The sequence below is a fragment of the Macaca nemestrina genome, chromosome 5, assembly GCF_043159975.1.
Source record: "Macaca nemestrina isolate mMacNem1 chromosome 5, mMacNem.hap1, whole genome shotgun sequence".
In the NCBI taxonomy this organism is placed as follows: Eukaryota; Metazoa; Chordata; class Mammalia; order Primates; family Cercopithecidae; genus Macaca; species Macaca nemestrina.
Genome location: NC_092129.1, coordinates 107017591 through 107041674, shown reverse-complemented (window position 1 = coordinate 107041674; position 24084 = coordinate 107017591). Strand labels below are relative to the sequence as shown.

The 24084-nt window shown below is 38.7% G+C and overlaps 1 protein-coding gene across 5 annotated transcripts in view; it reads right to left on the bottom strand.

The window, feature by feature from the left end:
* Positions 1-2077: 2077 nt before the first annotated feature.
* LOC105496833 (high mobility group nucleosomal binding domain 3) overlaps positions 2078-24084 on the bottom strand; it is a 32151-nt gene continuing 10144 nt past the window's right edge. Inside the window, exons 2-7 of one of the 5 annotated variants that reach the window (XM_011767441.3) lie at positions 15810-15860; positions 9395-9424; positions 4433-4483; positions 3128-3241; positions 2908-3007; positions 2078-2567 (exon numbers count right to left, since the gene is read on the bottom strand). In XM_011767441.3, the coding sequence (XP_011765743.1) occupies positions 2554-2567; positions 2908-3007; positions 3128-3241; positions 4433-4483; positions 9395-9424; positions 15810-15860 (360 nt within the window). In that variant the 3' untranslated portion in view covers positions 2078-2553. The other 4 variants (XM_011767440.3, XM_011767442.3, XM_011767443.3 and 1 more) reach the window with 4 other exon arrangements.

The window sequence follows — 24084 nt, the reverse complement described above, 5'->3', positions numbered from 1 at the left end:
CTGTGGTCTCTATGGTATCTGCTCATTTTGTCAATGTGGCCATGATAATATCCATATATTGTACTTAAGTAGACATCAATAGCCTATAGAACCCCTGATCTTTGTGTGTTTGATGCTATTACTAACAGTAATAATAGTAATAGTTGATGCTACTATTACTATAATAGCATACTATAATAGCATACTATTAATAATAGTAATAGCATCAATGGTTGCTATGAGTAACAATGATTTAAAACACACTGACTCCCTAATAGAAAAAGACAAAATCAGAATTCACAGAAATTCAAATGACCATTAAACAGAAAAAGTTCAATTTTACTAGTAATAGAATACATTTAAAACTAAAAGTGAGGCATATTTTCATTTATTAGACTGACCAAAATGAGTGCTGGCAAAGGTGGAAAGAGATGGTATTCATATGTTGGTGATGGAAGGGGAAATTGGTACATCTTTTTTGGAGGCAGTCAAAATGTCAAATGTATATTCCCTTTGATTCAGACATTCCACTTCTGGGAAGTTATTTAGTTGAGAGAAGAAATACATAGGTAGGCAAAGCTTTGTATACAGGCATGTTTGTATTGGCAGCACTGTAATATTAGAAATGCTCTATTTCTCCAACTACAGATTGAATAAATTCAAAATAGGATAGTGATTCATTCTTTTAAAAATTATATATACATATGTATGTGTGTGTATACATAACCCTAACACACACGAGAAAGACAAAATAGACAAAATAGTGTGCAGTGATTATCTCTGGGATGTAGGAATGGGAGGAAAAAAGATTTTGACTTTTTGCTTTATGTATTATTGTAGTATTTGGTCTTTTTTTTAATCACTGGTATCACTTACATAATTTTTTAAAAAGTAAACCTAGGGAATTTATGGTTCACTTCTGGACTGGAAACTAGCCAGCAATATACTCCAACTGAGTACTAACTGTATACTGAAAATATTTTTGTAAAGTGTTCACTGGATACTAGATATTTTTCTTCGAGGTAAAGCAGTTTTTAGCATGTCCAAAACTCATGAATTAAGGTATGTTTCATACTCAGAAACCAAGTAAACTATGAACAAGATTATTCTGTATATAATACGGTTGATATATGCAGTCAACTAATGACAGACTTGGGACAAGGAGACAAGTTTAAGTTCTTAGCCCCAAAATATAATCTGGAGGAGGAACTTTGTTGATAAGCACAACATAAAAGCACCTAAGGCCCAAAGGAACAACAGCTTCTTTGCAGGAGTCCCTGAGCAGCACAGGCACTACTTGCCATCTTAAAAGATTCAAGTCTTCATTTAAGCCGAATGCCCATAATTCAGCTTTCCTGGGGTGCTCATGCAGTTACCAAACTTCTCAGGTTGCAAACAACAACAACAAAATAACATGTATAAAATAACTCCTCTGTTCCTGGCACTGCTATGTCCTTTCATAGACATAAAGACACTGTTTAAAATTCAAAAGACTCCAGCCTGGATTTTCTCCTTCCAGTAAGTCAAATACACTCCACATCTCCATTTCTTATCCTAGAAAGGAGCTCTAATATACCCGTGCCAACTCCATTCTCAAACTGATGCGAGGCTGAAACATGCTCATGTTGGGTAAAGCACTTTCAAAGCTGTGAAGTCCTCAACTGAATGCGAAGGATTTTATACAAATGTGACTTAGTATTTATGATTTTGAAAGTGGGAGATTTTCAAAGTTGAGCCTCAGTTTATGGTTGTTTTTTTTTTTGTTTTGTTTTGGTTTTTTTTTTTTTTTACTAGCTTTGATTTAGCAGAACTATATCCTATTTATAAGGATTTTAAAAAATTAGTGCTTTATAAAGTTTTATTATACAGTAATCATTGCTGGCCACTTCTGGTATAAAGTGAATTAGATGTAATTCTTCTACAGTAGCATTCATAGATGATTTTATTAAAATAGTAACAATGTTAAAGGCCAGAACATTAAGAAACAATCTTATTTGACTTATTGGAGATACCGCTATGGCAAGGTCCATCAAAATTCTTTATATCTTCTGCAACAATAAAATGAAACACTCCAAAAATGCAGTAAAGATACTAAGAGTCAGGTATTTTGCAGACAAGTAAACCTTTTATTTTAAACCACAAATAGTCAGCAGGTGGCCACAACTATCCATGTTTCATTAAAATCACATAAAACCTAGGTACAAAAGCACCACTGATTATTGCTCTAGAAAAACTGCATGAAAAATTCAAATATGCACAGTAAAAACACCACAGTATGCACAGGACTAAATTTTAAAGCAAGTGCATGGAATGCTGAATCAATCTTACACACAGCTTTCCAATATTTAACTGATATTTATTTTACTTGAGGATGATGTAAATTTCCAAAAAGCATGACTATGAGACGATAAAATGTCCATCCTTATATATTTTTGTATGCCAACTAGTAGAGTCCTAAAAAATTAGCATTTACAAAATACTTGGTAAAAATAGCTTTTAAAAGTTGTCCCAAGAGATACATAAAATCAACCCCAATTTTTCATGACAATTCATTCTCCCTCGTTATCTACAGATTCAGTTTTCTGTGCCTGTGAAAAAGAAAGGAAAAAAATATATAGTTACTACTAAAACTACTATAAGCAAAGGAAATTCCACCCACAAACACACAGTTTTGAACATTTGTTTTCTTTTTTTCTTCCAGCTTTACTGGAAAACCTATTTCAACTCTGAGTGAAGAAGAGACAAAGCAGAAATACATTACACAAACATTTTGTTGCATTTATTGCTTTCTGCTTTTCAAACAACCACAGAAGCCTTACCTGCAAGCTCCCACTCTTCATGATAATTTAAAAAAAACCAAAAAACAAAAAACCACCACACTACTATCTGATTCTAGTCACTGCAAACATGCAGAATTTTCTACTGTACCCTTAACTCTCACTGTTTCAATCTGCCCCTTTACTGACAGTGTGCTGGGTGGGGTGCCTCTGGAGGTTGAGACATTAACAGTTGAGCGAGAGATGTGGATCTGCAATAACATTACAGGCAATAAAAAGAGACATTAAGAATGTGCTATCACCGGCTGAAGGACTGAGAAATTTCTTTAAAGACACTGATTCAATCAGTGGGAGGTATTTATGAAAAGTACCTCTTCAGCTTTAGTTTCACCATTTTCAGATGGTGCAGTACCTTCCTTTCCAGCTTCCTGCTTTTCCTCCTTCTTCCCTTTAGCACCTCTGCTAATCTTTGCTCCAGGTTCTTTCTAATAGGGGATCAAAGCAGAGGGAAAGAGAATGTTAGACATGGTGTGATGATGGCCAAAATCAATCAGCCTCTGTCCAAACACAAGGTGAAGTACAACCATCACCATCATGGTGGCCTTCATGGAGACACAGGAGCCCAATTTTGCTGGGTTTCAGCTGAGTTGCACTGCACAAATATGAATCTCTGTGAAAATGTAATAACAGGTTGCACAGAAAGTCCAGTGTACTTTCTCTTGTGTGGAAAACACAATGATTCCTCTCCTGGATTTGTTCAGTGGACCTCCCCTCCAGTAAGGGGAGAAGTGGTTGTGCCATGGAGACAGCAGCAGCAGGACTTGGGGAAGGAGGAGGCAGAGCTGGGGGAGAACCCAGCCAGGGGGTGGCTCTGCTGCTGCTTTCCAATGAAACCCCTCACGTGGAGACACATGGCTTGCATGACTAGAAAGCTGGGAAGGTGCCAGGAAATGCAGCCCAGATGAAGCAAAGTTCCTAATTTTAAGACCAAACAACAAAAGTGAGTTCTGTTTCTGAAATCACCTACTCACACCACTATACACGTAAGTTTCAAACAATTCACATGGGACAATACCGAAGGGTAGAGTGCAGAAAAGCCATTTTGGGTAAGTTCCCTAAGAATTCTGTATTTCAGTTTCCTCATCTGCAAAACAGGATATTTGTATCTACTTCAATAGAGTTTATGTGAAGGTCGTATGAGTCAAGCAATCAACCATATCTGCCATACTCTAAGGGCCTTATAAATGCTAGTATTACCTGCTGGCATTATTATATTGTTATTATTAGACCTCAGACTGGCTAGCAAAATCCAGTTAGATGAAGTCAGAAGCCCCTTCCCAAATTCCTCCCATAGTGGGGCAGTGCTGCCAGGGCCCAAACTCACCCCCGCTGCGCGCCATGTGAACCGCATGTTCACGAGGCTGCTGCCAAACCCCCTTTGGACACGAGGCTTCTCAGAGCAACATCTCTGACTTCCTGTGCCTCACTGACCAAATGGAAAACACACTCCTATTAAGGCAGAAAACTGTGCTTTATGCCTTTAAGAAAGCCCATAACAGTGGTAACGGTTTTCGCTTGGATCATTAAATATGGCCTTTCCTTGAATGATTCTGAGGTAGGGAATTATAATTTGTTCATTGTTTAAAAAGCCAAAAGTGGGAAACAGCACTTCTTACCTTAGCAGATGTTTTTCTTGGTTTAGGTTCAGGTTTTGGTGGAGCAGGTTTCTGCAAAGATAATTTAAATTACACAAATACTGAAAAAGACAACTGTCAGCACCAAAAGAAACACAAAAAGACCAACAAAGACAACTATGCATTTTGACAAGGCCTTGGTCATTAAAAAGTATTTCATCCTATTTTCAGCACCAGGTAACAGCATAAAGATCTCTGCATTTCATAACTATTTTCACCCTGGGTTCACAAGGGAACTGCAGGTGAGATCGAAAAGCTGACTCCTCATTCCCTGGTCCAGAATAGCTCTCCGGGAACAGGTCTAAGCTTCTATCTCCTACGTGTCTGTTCTTCCTTTTATCACAGCACAGCAGCAAGAGGGATGACTCAGGCCCGTGGCCAAAGGACTCAGTGAATTCAGTTGCACTGGCCTTCCTAACAATCTAGAAATCACAGCACAATCACTAGCAAAGCCCAGCTGGTAATGAAGACTGCTGCCTGTGAAGTATTTCAAAATCACTTCCAAATCCTTCCACTTCTGATGTAGATTTCGAGTTTCTGTTGCCAAGCTTCTTCCTACTTTTATTCTCTCCAATGCCAGCTCAAGGTGAGAATCTTTTGCCTAACCAGATATGCTGGGCTTATTTGTCCCTAGAGGTTTTCATTGAGAACATAATTATAATGATAAAATGTCTACTGTTAGCTCCCAAAGTTTAAAATTTTTCACAGATATTATTAGCCAAAGAGTCCCCTAGGAAACTATTTTTTCCTGCCTCATGTGGTCCTCCCTCCAGTTCCCATGAGCAGCACTCACACACCGTGTGACCACGGTCCCTCTGCCACACAATGCTTCAGCCCTGGCCAGCTTCCCAGGGGCCTGAGACCAGGTGGCACATGCGGATAACTGGGGAAAGATAACCATTTGACTCCAGGAGTTTTCTGTAGATACTTTAGGGCAAATATTTCTCTCATAGAACTAGAAAAAAGTGTACATCTCTCCCGGCACTAGAATGGTTTTAAAATAGAAAACACTGGCCAGGGTCTCCCCCTATGGAGAAAAATACATGTTCCTCCCTACTGCCTCTAGGTAATTCAGGTTCACACTGAATCTGCCCCTTTTCATCAAATGCATAAAGGGAAATTGTAGACAGTTGGATTTCAGAAGATTGGCTGTTAGAAATGACCTTTCAAATAAAAAAGAAAATTGAGCTTGAAAAGTAAGAGATGTTTTTATTAATCTTCTTATCACCCTAAATCTGCAGCCCAAATATAGCAGCTTTCATGGTTCTTACATTTTCAGAATTTAAAACATTTTGTCATCCTAAGCTTTGATATACTGTATTAATATACATGTTTTCTCCATTTACAGTAAACAATTTCCTTTTATATTATTTTCTGTAGGGCAGACCTTTCCCTCTGACCTAGCATTCAAGTGTTTTGATGGGACCAGGAAATGAGGTTTTGAAGTCCGTAATCCTGCTGGCCTCTGAGGAGACTCTGTTTCCGTAGCACAGGGAATGATCTCAGTGGAAGGTGCTTATATTGCTGGTTTCTGGTGCTCAGGAAAAGCTTCGTTGTAAATTTTGGTTTTCATTTGACTTACAAGGTGTGTTCCCTTAACTGCCTGGAGATTCACAACAGCAACCCCAGCTCTTAAGTCCTCCTAGTGACTGACACGTCTTCCTGATATGGTTTGGCCGTGTCCCCACTCAAATCTCATCTTGAATTGTAACTCCTACAATTCCCATGTGTCGTGCGAGGAACCCGGTGGGAGGTGATTGAATTACAGGGGTGGGTCTTTCCTGTGCGGTTCTTATGATTAGTGAATGAGTCTCATGAGATCTGATGGTTTTAGTAACAGGAGTTTTCCTGCACAAGCTCTGTCTCTCTTTGCCTGCCACCATCCACGTAAGACATTACTTGCTCCTTTTGCCTTTCTCCATGATCGTGAGCCTTCCCCAGCCACATGGAACTGTAAGTCCAATAAAACCTCTTTCTTTTGTAAATTGTCCAGTCTTGGGTATGTCTTTATCAGCAGTGTAAAAATGGACTAATACAGTAAATTGGTACCAGAAGAGTGGGGCGCTGCTGAAAGATAACTGAAAATGTGAAAGTGACTTTAGATCTGGGTAACAGACAGAGGTTGGAACAGTTTGGAGGGCGCAGAAGAAGACAAGAAAATGTGGGAAAGTTTGGAACTCTCTAGAGACTTGCTGAACGGCTTTGACCCTTACTAAAGACTTGTTGAATGGCTTTAACCAAAATGCTTATACTGATATTGGCAATGAAATCCAGGCAGATGTGGTCTCAGATGGAGATGAGGAACTTGTTGGGAACTGGAGCAAAGGTGACTTGTTATGTTTTAGCAAAGAGACTGGCAACATTTTGCCCCTGCTCTAGAGATCCATGGAACTTTGAACTTGAGAAAGATGATTTAGGGTATCTGGTAGAAAAAATTTCAAAGCAGCAAAGCATTCAAGAGGTGACCTGGGTGCTGTTAAAGGCATTCAGTTTTAAAAGAGACACAGAGCAGAAAAGTTTGGAAAATTTGCAGCCTGGCAATGTGACGGAAAAGAAAATCCTATTTTCTGAGCTGAGGAGAAATTCAAGCCGGCTGAAGAAATTTGCATGAGTAATGAGGAGCCAAATGCTATGCACAATACAATGGGAAAAATGTCTCCAGGGCATGTGAGAGAGCTTTGCAGCAGCCTCTCCCATTACAGGCCCAGAGGTTTAGGAGGACAAATGGTTTTGTGGGCCTGACCCAGGGTCCCAGGGTTCCTCTGCTGTGTGCAGTCTAGGGACTTGGTGCCCTGTCTCCCAGCCGCTCCAGCTGTGACTAAAAGGGGCTAAGGTACAGGGGCTGTTGCTTCAGTGGGTGGAAGTCCCAAGCCTTGGCAGCTTCCATGTGGTGCTGAGCCTGCGAGTGCGCAGAAGTTAAGAATTGAGGTTTGGGAACCTCTGCCTAGATTTCACATGTATGGAAACACCTGGATGCCCAGGCAGACATTGTTGCAGGGGCAGGGTCCTCATGGATAACCTCTGTTAGGGCAGTGCAGAAGGGAAATGTGGGGTTGCAGCCCTCACACAGAGTCCCTACTGGGAAACTGCCTAGTGGAGCTGTGAGAAGAGGGCCACTGCCCTCCAGACCCCAGAATGGTAGATCCACTGGCAGTTTTCACTGTGTGCCTGGAAAAGCCACAGTCACTCAATGCCAGCCTGTGAAAGCAGCCAGGAGGGAAGACGTATCCTGAAAAGCCACGGGGGCGGAGTTACCCAAGACCATGGAAACCCATGTCCTGCATCTGCGTGACCTGGATGCAAGAAAAGGAGTCATAGGAGATCATTTTGGAGCTTTAAGATTTGACTGCCCTGCTGGATTTCAGACTTGCACGGGGTCTGTAGCCCCTGTGTTTTGGCCAATTTCTCCCATTTGGAAGGGTGGTATTTACCCAATATCTGTATCCCCATTTCACCCTAGAAGTAACTAACTTGCTTTTGATTTTACAGGCTCACAGGCAGAAGGGACTTGTCTCGTCTCGAATGAGACTTTGGACTTTTGAGTGAATGCTGAAATGAGTTAAGATTTGGGGGACTGTTGGGAAGGCATGTTTGGTTTTGAAATATGAGGACATGAGATTTGGGAGGGGCTGGGGGCAGAATGATATGGTTTGGCTATGTCCCCACCCAAATGTCATCTTGAATTGTAACTCCCACAATTCCCATGTGTCATAGGAGGAACCTGGTGGGAGGTGATTGAATTATGGGGCAGGTCTTTCCTGCACTGTTCTCATGAAAGTGAATGAGTCTCATGAGATCTGATGGTTTTAAAAATGGGAGTTTCCCTGCACAAGCTCTCTCTCTCTCTGCCTGCTGCCATCCACGTAAGATGTGACTTGCTCCTCATCTTCCACCACGATTGTGAGGCTTCCCCAGCCACATGGAACTGTAAGTCCAATTAAACTTCTTTCTTTTGTAAAATGCCCAGTCTTGAGTATGTCTTTCTCAGCAGTGTGAAAACAGACTAATACACTTCCTTATGAGACTCACGTGAAACACTGGCTCGCCTGATCCAAACAGCTGTATTTCCGAACTTGTGAGTGGTCCTAATACCTATTTTTGCTTTGATTCCCTATATTCTACCAGACACAGATTTGGGTTGAGAATGAAATCCATGCTTTCCTGAAGACCAAAGTAGCATGAAGCTTCTGTAATAGCTAGTATGAGGATATACTAATATAGTGTCAGTCAAAATACCAGTGCGTTTCCCTCTACCTTCTTAGTGGAAAGCCTGGGCTGCAGGAATTTTAAACAAAATCCTCCACTGGAGTCCAGCTAATCTCTTAGCAGGGCAGCGAAAGAGAAGAGCATAAGAGCCAGTAGGGAGCACAGGCTGATGAGGAAGAGCTGGAGGATGTCCACCTTGGAGGTTCAGCCACATCTGCCCATCTCAGCTTGTATCCTAACCCCACAAGAATTTACTGGCTCACGAAGGAGACTCCAAATAGCGAAGTAGAATTATTACTGTTACAAAGATTCTTAAGGTCTGAAATGAGGCTACAGTATATGGATTCAGACAACTTTCAGAACATTCTCATATAGACATTCTAAAGTATGAGTTGTGGACAGAGAAGCAGAATTCTGTCCACTTCAGCGCATCACAGGTAGAATCTGAAGACTGGAACTTTGCCTAATATACTACTTTTGTGTCAGAGATATAGCAATGTCAAACAACATCCTGCTTTATATCCTTCGTAATGGGGCTGGCCACTGTCTGACACATTTGATCAAGTCAATTGCTTGGTAACACTGGTCAAATTTGCTAGATGTGAGGACCCTAGGTAATTTTCAAAAAGAAAATAAACTCATGGGAAACCATCTTAATCTTCCTTTTGCTGCTTCACTTTGGACAAAGGGACCATGTACTCATAAGAACTAACGCTGAAGTGGTTCTAAGGTACTTACCGCCGACAATCTGGCAGACCGTCTTGTGGGCTACAAAGGGAATGGAAAATATACATATTTTTTGGTGATTATACAAAACGAAGTTGATTTTTAAAAATCTATTCTTAATATACCTTACTTTGTTGAATGACTATAATGTATGATTCCCATCACCTTCTCCAGGTAAGCACAATGAAACATATCCCAAGTCCCCTGGGCACCATGACACTCAAGAGGAAGTATTTCTAAAAAGGGGTAGGTACACTGTTCAAATAAACAGCTACTCCCAACTCAGGGTGTGGTGAATAAGTAAGGGAAATGAAGATCAATTTAGGCTTTATCCCGAATTAAAACCTCTACTCTTATGACAAAATCAACAGCAAGAACATTGAGGTGCTATTTAAGAGCTAGTCTTCAGTCTGACTCCAGCTCCTTAAAAATGGAACTAAAGCTTTTAAGTTAATACAAGAAGAGACTTATGCAATTGTGTAGAAACCAAAATAGCAGGAGTTCCCCATCTTGCTGCTATGTTAGAAATGAAAATGATTACAAATCTTGGCAGTTAACTAGAAAGCCTTCTTTTTACCGATAACAAAACAAACACATTTATCTAGTAGTATACGTTCAAAGGATTTAACTAGAATTAAAAGTGCATTAATTTTTTCTTTTAATTTCAAAGTTTAGAAAATTTACAGAGAAATTGTGTAGAGATTGATACTTTGGGGAAATCTTTTTTTCTTCAAGGATATTACAAGTTAACAGCAAATGACCCTGCAAAGAAAATCTAAATTGAAAGAACTGTCCTAGGCATTTCAGCAATAACACACAAAATTGATATTCTACTTACCATCCAACCTACAGTGGCTCCCCAAGGGATTTCACATTGTAAAAGTATAACTGCCTTTTTAAAAAAGTGCTCCAGAAAGAAATACTCCATACTTTTTGTCTGGTTAATTCACTGCTCCATCTCCAGTACAGTAGTGTACTGGCCAACATACAGTATAAACTCAGTATTTGCTGAATAAATGAATCCAAGCCTTTCCCTAGTTTTCACTTCCTCATGCAGAATTTGCCTCAGTATAATAGCTTAAATGTTTCAAATAATTTTTCCTAAGGGGGACAGCAAAAATGGTCAGTAGGAACCCATGCCATAATTATGAGGAATCATGGAATTCTTGAAGTGGGGCTAAGGTCAGTCTAGGTCAGCCAGTCAGGCCAAACTGGAAGAAATATTTCTTGCCATCTCCACATCTAAGAACTTTCTTGCTGAAAATAGCCAGAGAAGCTAAACTCATCTTTCTTTAAACTACAGAAGGAAATGAAGGGCCAGAGCCTCCATGAATACTTTTAACCCTGGGGTCTCGAGGAAAAATCAGAGCTGGACTTAAGGCCAGCTACGAGAATGTGCTGAGAATGAGAGGCTGTGCAGGTTAAGTGGTTGGGTGGGATACACTCACTGCACAGAGTAAAAGCATGTAAGCTTAGCACATAGCCCTGTGAATTAGTACAGGAGGAGTGTGTGTCAGATTCTCCATAGGAACTACAGTGCCTGCTATGGTTCTCAAGGGTGTATTCCTGACAGTGCACCCACAAGTCCCTGGGAACCAGAATCCAAATCCTGCAATACTTTTCCCAGGATGGTTAACTGTATTGAGTATACTGAAGAAAAGGCAACATTTGCAAGTAAACCGGGCAACAAGAGGGTATCTTGTGTTTTTTTAATGTACTTTCTGAGCATAGAGGAGAAAAGAGCACCTTCCAATTACCCAACAGAGCTCAGCTCTGAAGCTTCAGTGTGGCCTCAAGGACAACCCATGTCTGACAAACTACAGCAGGCAGAACAACACCTTCCAAGATGAAAGTGGCAGTCTCCCTGCTAAAGAGAGGTCAAAGAACCTTATCTGACTCCCTCTTCACTTGATGTCAACTCATGTGCACCACGTTGGTCTTGCCTCACATTCACTTCATCTGACTCATGTCTCCATCCCCTCTTGCACAGGACCACCTTCTCTTGTATTTCTGTGGCTCCAATGTGTAGCAGGGGCCCTCAATAAGTGTTGAGATGAACAGAAGGGGTAAGCACCAGAAACATACAGCAACTGTGAACTTGTAGGGAGGGGAAGAAGTCCTAGAGCCACTACTCAGTTACTCTTTAGTTTGGGGCCTGAAAAGGGGCCAAACATGTTAGCCATAACTCAAAACTGCCTCCCTATCTGCCATCTAGTTGTCTTGAATAAAATCTCCATGAAGTGAGGCAAAATCATGAGAAAAGCTCCCCAACTGTGACACTGTTGTTCCTCTCCATGTGAACACCTGAACATGCTGAATAGACTAAGTGATGCCAGAGAGATCTTTGGGATTTCCAGAGACATTCCAATCTAAGCACTGCTTTGCAGAGCCTAACAGTTGTTCTGATCCAAAGGACTTAATACCTTTTAAAAATTCAGGTCCAGTACAGGAGTTCCAAAATAAAAAGCCTAGGAAATTAATGAGGGGGAAAAAACAAAAACAAAAAAAAGCCTAAGCTGTAGCCAGTCCCTAAAAATCCTATCTTTTAGTATAAAATCAATTTATGACTTGCTACCTAGAATTTCCCAGCTCTTCTTTCTATGCCATTAAAAAAGACCTTTCTTACATTTTCTTTTCCAGTAGCCATCATAAGACATTTTCATTTTCACTGCAAACAGTGGAGGCTGAGATGAACGTTTCACTCACAGTCAGCAGTACTGATTATGCATGCAAGTATGGACACCTTCCTGGAAAGTTCCATCAGCTTTCACAGCCTTAAAATCTATAAACTATGGGACTATATTTATTGGATATGAAATAGATGAGACTGCTATTTTTTCCCTGTTAAAACACTAACATGTGAAGTACTCATTTGAGACTCAGATTGGGTGGGACTGCTAAGGGAAAAAAAAAGATATTAAGAATTTCTCTTTTTTTTTTTTTTTATTGTGAATCCTCAGGAAAAGTGGTCCAGAGACTGCTCCTCAGCACTTCTCTGACATTCACTATTCCCCTTCCTTGCTTTGTTTTTCCTAATTGCCAATATCCAATTATTTTACTACCTCTCAGGGAGGGAAGGAGGGCTTTTAGAATGAAAAATCATCATTGATAAATATGACAAACAGATATGACAAATGTGAGGGTTTGTCACTACGGTATATAGGTGCTGGTCACAATGGAATTATCCCATAGGCATCATCCCATAGGCATGATCATCCTTTAGGTTGGGGAAAATTCTGGTGAAGCCTACTCTGAAAGACATGAAATCTTCTACTTTAATATCCTGGTTGCAAAAGCAACATAGAAGTCTAATCTCCCAATGACAAAGTACACGGGGATAGCTACATTCAATAGAATCACTGTAATTTGCTGGATACTGCTTGAAACACACGGACCATTCCTTTGGAATGTGGGAGTATTTTTATTTTTAAGAGATTTTTTTTGCTCCTGAGCCTGACCATGTACCTCCAAGCAAAACCCAAAAGTTGCTTCTATTAAAAAAAAAAAAAAAAAAAAAAAAAAAAAACTTAAAAAGAAATTGCCTTCTTTTCAAAACTGGGAAGTAGAAAAGTTTGTATCTCAGAGCCTTGGCTGGGAATAGACAAGACAGAAAAATGGATACTGGATTACCAGATTTTTAGGACTGCCATAAAAGGGCCATAGGGATAGCGGATTTTGGAGCAGGAGATGCAGGTATCTATCCTGGTTCTGCTATTTACAAGTTCTAATACCCAGGGAAAATCATGTTTCTCTGAGAACTTTGCTCCAGTTAAAATAGGGATAACATCTGCCAATCTGTCCTCCAAAATAGCACTTCTCTGACATTCACTATTCGCCCTCCTTGCTTTGTTTATCTTCATAGTTAATATTCAATCATTTTATTTTACTCTCTCTCCCACTAAAAGGAAGTGCCATGAAAGCAGGGATTTTTGCTTGTTTTGTTCACTGTGGGATCTGGAGAGCTTAGAACAGTGCTTGGCACATTATAGGTGCTTATACATTTTTATCGAGGAATAATCTGCTTCCTCTCATTTTAGAATTACTATATGGACCAGACAAAATAATGGATGTAAAAGGGTTTGTAACTGTTGATGGTAATGACTATAACGTATTATTTTGGTTGTTTACCGTCCAAGTCCCCTGAAGTACTATCTTCTGCACAATGCCTTCTAATATGGCAGTGGAAAAGGATTTTCAAAAGAGAATCCCCCTTAGTAACTGTTATCCATTTACTATAGTCAAGATGGTGCATACTCGATGACATAAATGAAAAATTCAGTCAATCCAGTGGGAAAGAAAAAAAAAATCAATATACTGACAGTTTTTACCTGAAACCATCAGCAAACTAACTGACCTTTTCACTTTTTAAATAACTGTGTTGATGTTCTGAAGTCATTATCATGAGTTTTAATCTGGCCTTGGCTTAAATGACAGGTAGAGCCTTGTCAAGAAAGCATTTTTATTAACAAAAAATATATAAAATACACAGAAATGATATAAAATAAAATATAAAAATAACAAAAATAATAACATAATTAAAAAATTAGCCAGGTGTGGTAGCATGCAGCTACAGTCCCAGGCTGAGTTGGGAGAATCACTTGAGCCAGGGAGATAGAGACTGCAGTGAGCTGCGATCTCGCCACCTCACCCACGCCAGCCTGGATGAGAGAGTGAGATGCTGTCTCAAAAAATAAAATAAAATAAAATAAAACAAAATAAAATAAAATGTATAATACAGCTGTACAAAACCACACACATATCCTTTATGTATATATTCTCACCAGCTTGATTTGCTTTTAGTGTAGTGGAATTGGAAAGACAATCAAAGATTACTGGGTGCCATGGTGTGCCTAGGTTTTCTGACTGACAAATCAATTTAAATGCCAGTCCCTAAGGAAAAACCCAAATGCTTTTGTTTTGGCGTCCAAATCTTAAAAACATTAAGGTTAGTTATACTTAGCCAACTGTTCTAAAAATCACATTTTGCCATTTCCCAAGAAAATTCAAGCATTTATCACTTTTTGGTTGGTTCTTATCATTTTTTGGTTGGTTCTCGCATATGTGTGGTGACTCTGCTTTGGATAAAAAAACTTCATGATTATTCCAAACTCTGTTAAACAGTGAATGCTAGGTACATGGATCATGGGGACAGATGGTTTTGTTTGTTTTGCTTTTAACTTATTTCTTTATAGGTTCTGTTGAAGATTTTCCACTTGGCAGAATGAATTTCCTTGTACAAATCTTGTGCAGGGGAGTTTTGGTATCATGATAAACTCCTCTGAATTATTAACCACATTATGAATCACCCAATCAAAGAACCTGTAACTAGATATTGTTTTTGTCTCACTCATGACCCCTTTTAGTTGATAAGTTCAAGGGTAACAGCTGCAGTTTTCTAAAGCTCTGTGCAAAGGGAATGATTGCCATCAAAGTTATATCTCATTTCCTACTGTTTCGCCCATCTTTTTTTTAGAGGTTCATGGTAATAACCACAGAGGGTCAAATCCAAGAATCTCTTCCAAGTTTCTGGACTTTTGGAGGTTTCTGAATTTTAATACAAAATATATTTGGATCATTGCCTAATTAAGTATCCTAATATCCTAAGAGTGTTCCCAATTAAAAAAAAAAAAAAAAGCTTTAATATTTTGACACATTGTATATCCCTCTATAGTTTTTTTTTTTTTTTTTAAATGGAGTCTCACTCTGTTGCCCAGGCTGGAGTGCAGGGGCGCGATCTCGGCTCACTGCAACCTCTGCCTTCCGGGTTCATGCCATTCTCCTGCCTCAGCCTCCTGAGTAGCTGGGACTACAGACGCCCGCCTACATTTTTATATTTTTAGCAGAGATGGGGTTTCACTGTGTTAGCCAGGATGGTCTCTATCTCCTGACCTCATCATCCGTGTGCCTCAGCCTCCCAAAGTGCTGGGATTACAGGCGTGAGCCACTGCGCCTGGCCTATAGTTTTTGATTTTAGAGATGATCCTTCTCAGGCAAAATATTCAGAACCTAAAAACTGATTTATAATCTACTCATTAGAGCATAGAATTTATGAGATCTACAGTCTTTCATTTTCTTGCTGTGAAAGGCAGACTTTGTTCTCCTTGATGAATTTACCTACTATATTACTCTTTGCCCAGAAGGAATTCTCAGTATCTGCTTTAACGGAAAGCAGGGCTGACAGGTAGAAATATAAACAACACAGTAAGTGGAAAATGCCTCATCAATATATCCAACTGAAACAAATCTAGGCCAAGCGAGACTACATATAGACACTTATCGCTGTTTTATGTAGTCTTAACAACCTTGTTCATTCATATTAAACTTTGTTCATATGATTCTCCCCATTTCATGCAGATGCAGACAATCCTAACGATATTAAACATTTTAATGTAAATAATTAAATATAGGATGTCAAAGATATACTTACCTCCTGTTTAGTTACTTTGGATCCATCTTTGCCCTCTGTATTCTCTGGAGACTAGAAAGAAAACATTTCAGTGAATTGTATTTAAATTGGAAAACTCGTATCAGAAAAATGTTTTTAAAAAGTTACCTCATTCCCAGGACAAGATAAGCCAACAGATTTTTTTACAGAGAAAAACTAAGTTACAACAGGGTATGTCTTGCACACACCTACGTGCATGCATGCACACACACAGTAGATAGCTGCGTAACTGCTGCTCGACTTTTAAAGCAGAAATGGTGAAAGAATGATGCGATTCCCTGTTCTCAATGTGCATTCACCCTAAGCGACTTTCATTTATCTTTGACGATTCCAGTTAAAGAACAGGGGCCAGAGGTCAGTGGCAGGAATGCCTGGGAGCCACCCTCTTGTTCCACTTGCTTGTTCCAGTCACTCCGTTCCTTTAAGATAAGGGCAGGATGCTGGTAAAGCCCAGGCCAACCACAAAAGCACATTTTCATCCCATCTTTGCCTAGCCTTGATTTCTAGCCCATTCCTTGATATGAACTGACAAATTTATCATAGATTACTATTTTTCCATTATCAACTCCAGTATCTCTACTAAACTCCCAGCCTCGGCATGACAGCCAGGCTACGTGCCACCCACAGCTGATTTATTTCCAGGTTTTGATCCATCCCCTGGGGCGGCACCTGCCTCCTCTTGTGACAGCTCAAACCTGACTCCTTTACAGGATGTGTATATTATGGGAAAAAAACATACCTTATATTTTCTTTATTTTTAAAGTAAAATATACTTTGGATTTATTGGACACTCCACATGTCCCAATATTTTTTATTGGCTAAGAGTTATTAAATAATATTAAAACAAACTAATCAGAAAACTAGACTAACATTTTAAAACTACATGAAGTTGGAAAGTGAATACTCAGTCTCTATGGCACAAATAGGCTGCTGATCTGAATAGAGCACTCGTTAGAAAAAAATACAAATAGCAAACTGACATTTGACACGATGTTTGGCTCAGCAAAATAAAACGGCTATGTGGTAATGCCTCATCTGATAAAATGAGAACAAAATTCAAGAGATCATAAAACCTACTGTTTGAGGCTAGTGACACTGTAAATTAATATAATCATTTCAAAGAACAATTTGGCAATATGAAAAAGACAGAGAGGACTAATATGATGACCTAGTAATTTCAATTTTGGAATCTGGACTCAAAAAAAGAAACTCTTCGTAAAAATATGGCTTTATTTGTACTATTTCTAATATGGAATAAGTGGAAGCAATTCATGTATCAGTAAATAATAGAGAAATGATTAAGTAAACTATTATTTGCATATTTATGTAACAGTGAATGACATTAAAAAGTTAGGCAATGTGAATACATGAAAAGTCCACATAAAATAATGCTAAATTAAAAAACTTAGGTCATAAAAAAAGTATGCAAAACAAAGGTCCTAAGTATACATAAAAGTCTTTAGGAAAGACAAAAGCTTTTCTTCAAGGCAAAGGACCCAGAGACCTTTCTCTATTCCTGAGAGCTGCCTGTTACCCATAGCCTATCATATGCCCTCTTTCCAGAACCTCACATGTCATGGATTTCTCTCTTGTTTCCAAATCAACCATCTCCCCTCCTCCATGGAACCTTCTCCACTATGAAGAAACAGTTTTCTCTTTTTTGTTCCCCACTCTCTTGCACAGGAATATTTCATTCATTGATCTTGTGTTAATCAGTCAGTTGTGGCAAAATCTTAGTCTGAGCATACGAAGATAATTCCTAGGTGGACCACTGGTCTTTGCTCACTTCCATGGCTACAAACTCAACCCTTCTGGCTACGACAGATCCTTGGTTGTCTAGGAGTGCTAGGCTTTCATTCAGACCCATCAGGTCACTCAGTAGATTTCAGTCTAGGGTAGTCTTTACCTGTAATTGATAGGCAGTTAACACAGCACTACATAGCTATTATAAGAAAAACTGATGTTAATGACATTATTCTCATATTTTTCTATGCAGTGGATTAGTGACAGGCAATATGATGGAGTTCAATCTCTAAACACTGACCTAATAATGTTTGTATGGGATGCAAATTATTCAAAATAGAGAAACTTGGAAAGGCACTGTATAAAAAAAGCAGGTACACTGAAAATGTGAATGCCTTCAGATGAATGAACATGAGGCTCTGGATGTGAAGAGCTAGCCAAGCTGATTTCTCTGGCAATCTCCCACAACGGCTTTCTATTAACAAGCATTTAATACATCTGCAGTCAGGAACAATCCATCTTTACCGGGGATCAGTGTGATACAATGGTATGAATGCAGGATGTGAGCTCAAGACACCTGGCTGGAATCTTGGCTCTCTACCTAGAAGCTGTATGATCTGGGACAGTGACTTGATCACAGTGGCTCAGTCTCCTTCATCCATGATAGATGACAATGACAGCTAACTCAAAGGGTACTGCTTATGATCAAGTGAGATACTGGAGAAAGCATTTCATAAACTGTAAATTGTTATACAGAGGTTATGCGATAAAAAAGATCTTTAGTCTTCTGAATTATACAGTATGAAACTATATTCAACAGAGCCTTAAAGTTGAGCACATTTCCTTACATCCAGATTCCCTGCAAACTGGTTATCTGTTTTTGCTGCACAGAGTAACAGGTAGACTATTTTGGAAAGACCTACCATTATAAGCTGTCTTATCACATAACCCTCTCCATCAATTAACACTAAGCCACAGGCCGGAGACAGGAAGGAAGAGAGCGTGGTTTTAAGGGATTAAAACAGAAACCCAAAGCTTTTTGTGCCAAGGGATTGCGAGGAATAAAAACAAAGAAAAGGGGGAAACAAAAGGTTGGGGGTGGATATAGGGGATCTCAGATGTACTTCAACCTTCTGGCAGGTGGATGTGAAAGATGAGGAGAGTTAGATGGGATGCAGGGACTGCCAAGGCAAAGGGAGCTCTTGCTCCATTCTCCAAGACACAACAGGCTTACACTAATCCAGTTTGAACCAAGAATGGTCAAGAGGGCCCAAATCATGGTCAAATAAAAAGGTCTCATGCACATATCCATCTCTGCAAGAGATGTTTTAACTTTTTGTTGTTAGTTTCTCGTGCCTTTTAAGGAAGCTGCTTATGAGAGGATACTCCTGTATGTTCTCTTACCCTGTACCAGCCCTAAGCTTTGTTTCTTATCCCCTCTGGCACACTCCAAGAAGGAAAACAATGGGGAGTGGGGAGGGAAGAAATGCTTGCTCAATCAGATTTTCAGACTTAAAAATAATAAACAATATAGTTAACTAACACTTATACAACAATATGATACTTAAAAGAGACACCAAAAACTTATATAGAAAGCATGAAAATAAAAGGATGTTGAAAAAATATATACTTAGCTAAAATTAAAAAGTCGAAACAACCTAAATACATGTCATCAGGAGGATATATACACTGTGGTATATAATAAAATAATATGTAGCAGTGAACACAAATGAACTATGTGTATGCACATCAACAGAGATGAATCGCACAAACATAATGTTGGGCAAAAAAGGGAAGTCATGGCATGATTTTAAATAAAGTTTGAAAATACAAATACAAGGAAAGTCTATAAAGAAAAGCATAATAAATGATAACTGCAAAATCATGACAGAGGTTACCTTTTGCTGAGGAAAGGGAGGGTAATTTGGGAAAGACAAAGTCATTGGTAAGAGGTATATTCCTTAAGCTAGATGCTGGTTTATTATTATGTAAATCATATCTAGATACTACATATGCATGTTTTATATTAAAATGATTTTGATTCATACAAAATAGAAATTTTGAAGCAAATAAAAGCAGGTTCATTGAAATAAAAAATTCAAAACATGGATAAACTCTAGACCAGACACAGCAGGAACTGCCATAGACTGCTGAGGAATTAACCCAGAATGCAACAAAGAACAACAAAAGGATGAAGAAAAGAGAGGTTAGGTGACGTGGTTAATTGAGAAGCTCCACAACCATCTAATAGGCATTTCAGAAGAAGAGAAAGAGGTTATCAGTAGGAAGGAAAAGACACAATGACTATATTCCCAAAGTAAAGTCTTGACTCTCCGATTTGAACACTCACACCAAGGAACAAAGTGAAAACAAATCAAAACAAACAAGACAATACAGCAGGATGTATTGTAATAAAACTACAAAGCATCAAGGAAAATGAGAAAAATCCTTAAAGTTATCAGAGTTAAGACCGATTACCTATAAAGAATTACTTCAACAACAACAAATACAAATGTATGAAAATATAGAGTACTATTCAAGGAGTTGAGGAAAACTGTCAACCTAGAATTCTATACCTAGCTATCATTCAGGAGTGATGGCAAAATAAAGCCATTTCAGAATACAAACATAAGGAGAGTTCACTTCCAACAAAGTCTTTCTTTCAACAAGAATCTATTACTAAAGGATCAAATTTAGTAATAAGAAAAACAAATCTAGAAGGAAGGAAAAGTATATAAGAAAAAAATGTAAAAAATATACTAATAAGTCTAATTAACTACTAATTGTAAATAACATTACCTATTGTGCTTTTAAGTTTCAATAGAAATTCTAGAGCAGTTCTGTCCTACAGAAATACAACATATAATTTTAGATTTTCTAATTCCACATTTAAAAAAGCATAAAAACAGGTGAAATTTTAATGTTATTTAACTGAATATATCTAACTTTATTATTTCACCCATTAATTACATAATGCAAAAAAAAAAACAATTAATGAGACATTTCAGACTTTTTTGTACTAAATCTTTAAAATCTGGTGTTCATTTTATACTTAGAGCACATCTTTATTCAAACGCTAAATTTTTATCAGGAACATCTAATCTGTATTTAGAATTCATAAAATTTACAGTAGTTTCACCCAGGTTGTTCCAAACATTTATAATTTACTAATCGCTGATTCTAATATCAGTTTTTAAACTTAAGTTGATTAAAATTAAATAAAAAATTCAGTTCCTCATTCTTAAGTGTTTAATAAACTCATGCAGCTAATGGCTACCATATAGCACAGCTTTAGACAATAACAATCATGAAAGACAGAAGTGGGGTCGGTAGGTAAGAAGTTAAAGGATACTATGCTCCTGGTTTTGTTCTGGAGGATGATACATATAGAGAGTAATTTTAGACTTTATTAAAATAAAATTTAAAGTTACCATTAAAAAATGTAAGAACAGAAATAGGATCTATAAACTTCCAAATCAGGAGGGGTGGAACAAAACATATTTACAATAAAAAGCAGGAAAGTAAAGAACAAAGGAAAACAAAGAACAGAAAACATAAAAAGTACAAATATATCGGCAATCACAATATACCTAGACATAGTACACCCTTACATTATAATGTCAAGTGACAGAGTGAAGAAACAGAGTATACAACAGGACTACACTTCTACAAATTTCTTTTTTTTTTTTTGAGACGAAGTCTCGCTCTGTCACCCAAGCCGGAGTGCAATGGCGCGATCTCGGCTCACTGCAACCTACACCTCTTGGGTTCAAGCAATTCTCCTGCCTCAGCCTCCACAGTAGCTGGAATTACAGGCGTGCACCACCACACCTGGCTATTTTTGTATTTTTAGTAGAGATGGGGTTTCATCATGTTGGTCAGATTGGTCTCGAACTCCTGACCTCAGGTTATCCACCCACTTTGGCCTCCCAAAGTGTTGAGATTACAGGTGTGAGCCACCATGTCCCTCCACTTATACAAATATTAGAACTTGCACAAATCAGTATTATGGGTGGATGGATGGATGTGTCATAAAGGTATAAAAACAAGAACTGGAATAATACACAACAAATTCGTGATGATGGTTATCTTTGGGAGGGTTGACAAGGAAAAAGGAACGAAGGGGATGTTTCAAAGGAAACTGAACTTTATCTTTAATAATTTATTTTATTTTCTAGAAAGGCCTGAAATGAACAATGATTTTTAAAAGATTCCAATTTGTGAATTCTCAGTGATGGGTAAATAGGTATGTTATATTATGTCCTGGATTTCTCTGTATTTACATTTTTTCCAAATAAAAATATTATACATACTGGGGGGAAGAAAAAGACTAGAAGCAAACCTGCTCTATTAAACCCAGTTAACTGTACCATATCTATTCCCTAACACAAATTACATAACTAGGTTTACTCAGCATTTTTTCTATTTCTTCAATGTTATATCAATCTGGTTTATACTGCCTCCTCTTCTGAACAAGACATGTAATATAACTGTTTCATTTGTACTGATAATGAAGGCACTGGACTCAGAACTCTTGAAGGAGAAAAAAGCAGTCCAGTATTAAATTGGTTAACAAGAAAACCACTCTGGGACCAAAAAATTCAAATAACACACCAAGAGAAAGGTCTGAAATGTGCCTATACCTAACTCTTCAGCTAAAACGAACACATAACTACTTAACACAAGGTTAATTCTCTCCACAAATGATGGCACTGTACACGAAATTCTTATAAGTTCTTGAGTTAAAAGGTAGTCTCCTGAAATTCAAATACTTCTATGACACATGAAACAGACACTGGAAGTTTTACTCAAAACCACCAAGCCATGTTTAACAATGGCTTGGTTGTTTTTCATTGATCTTGTAGTTGTATGTCTGGGATCCTCTATTATTGCACTGCTTTTAAAGTAATCTTTAAATATCCAATACTTGGAATTGAGAGGTCCCTTCATGGGATTAATAATCAAACTTACATTAAATTTATTTTCCATATGCTCCCCTGCTTGGCTTATCAATTCCAACAGGTGATTTCTATAAACTCAAATTACATTGATTAAGGTCACTGCAGGCTACTATGTCTTTTGTAAATGGTATTTTACTGTTCAAGATAAAAGTAGTAACAAAGAATGCTTCTTTAGAAGACTTTGAATGAACTGAAATAAACAGCAACTCTCTCTTTTCCGAGGACCACTTTGTAGGGAAAATATTTCTCTTGCAATCAGATATAAAAGATAACTAAAAATAAAGAAAAAGTCATGTGCCAGTGTGTTCAGTGAAACTTTATTAGTGTAAGTACACACAATTCAATAATGAGGGTTTATATTTAATATTAAGGAAATATAGGCCAGGCACAGTGGCTCACATCTGTAATCACAGCACGTTGGGAGGCTGAGGCAGGTAGATCACTTGAGCCCAGGAGTTCCAGACCAGCCTGCCCAACATGGCAAATTCCGCCTCTATTAAAAATACACACAAGGCTAGGTGCAGTGGCTCAGGTCTGTAATCTTAGCACTTTGGGAGGCTGAGGTGGGCGGATCACGAGGTCGGGAGATAGAGATCATCCTGGCTAACACAGTGAAACCCCATTTCTACTAAATATACAAAAAATTAGCTGGGCCTGTTGGCACGTGCCTGTAGTCCTAGCTATTCAGGAGACTGAGGCAGGAGAATCGCTTAAACCCGGGAGGCAGAGGTTGCAGTGAGCCGCGATCGTGCCACTGCACTCCAGTCTGGGTGACAGCGAGACTCTATCTCAGCAAACAAACAAAAACCCACAGAAAACAATTAGCTTGGCATGGTGGCACATGCCTGTAATCCCAGATACTTGGGAGGCTGAAGTGTGAGAATCGCTTGAGCCTGGGAGGTGGAGGCTGCACTGCACTCTAGCCTGGGTGACCGAGCGAGGCCTTGTCTCAAAAAAAGAAAAAGAAAGAAGTTTAAATATTTTAAACCTCTTTGGTCTGAGCTGTCCCTTTCACTAGAGTTACCTTTTTTTATGTGCTGTGGTTTTGTACAAACATGGCCATGGAGAAAGCATGTGGCTCAATCAGAAGCCTGAATTCCAGTCTGGCTCACACCTGACTTCTCTGGACTTGAGTTTCTTCACCAGTAAAACTAGTTAAGATGGACCTTAAGATCTCACTCACCTGACTGACTTAGCTACTTGTGTACTTATCACATTATATAAGTGCCACGTGTACATCGTGGGAATGCCAAGCACTGGGGTATCGGGAAAGCAAGGGAAAAGGGGTGCAACGGAATAATAAAGACGGCTATTGCACTTATGTGCAAGGCAATGATTGAAATGATTTAATCTTCACCACAATCTTACGAGGTTGGTAAAACATGATTATATCCATTTTATAAACTAGGAATTGTGGCCAGAGAGGTTCAGTAACTTGCCCAAGATTAATCAGCTGGTAATCTTGCTGGTAAGTATTAACAGAAGAGCTGGAATTCAGCTCTTCTAGGCTGGCTCAGAGTTCATACTCTTATCCACTCCACCATTCAAAGTGG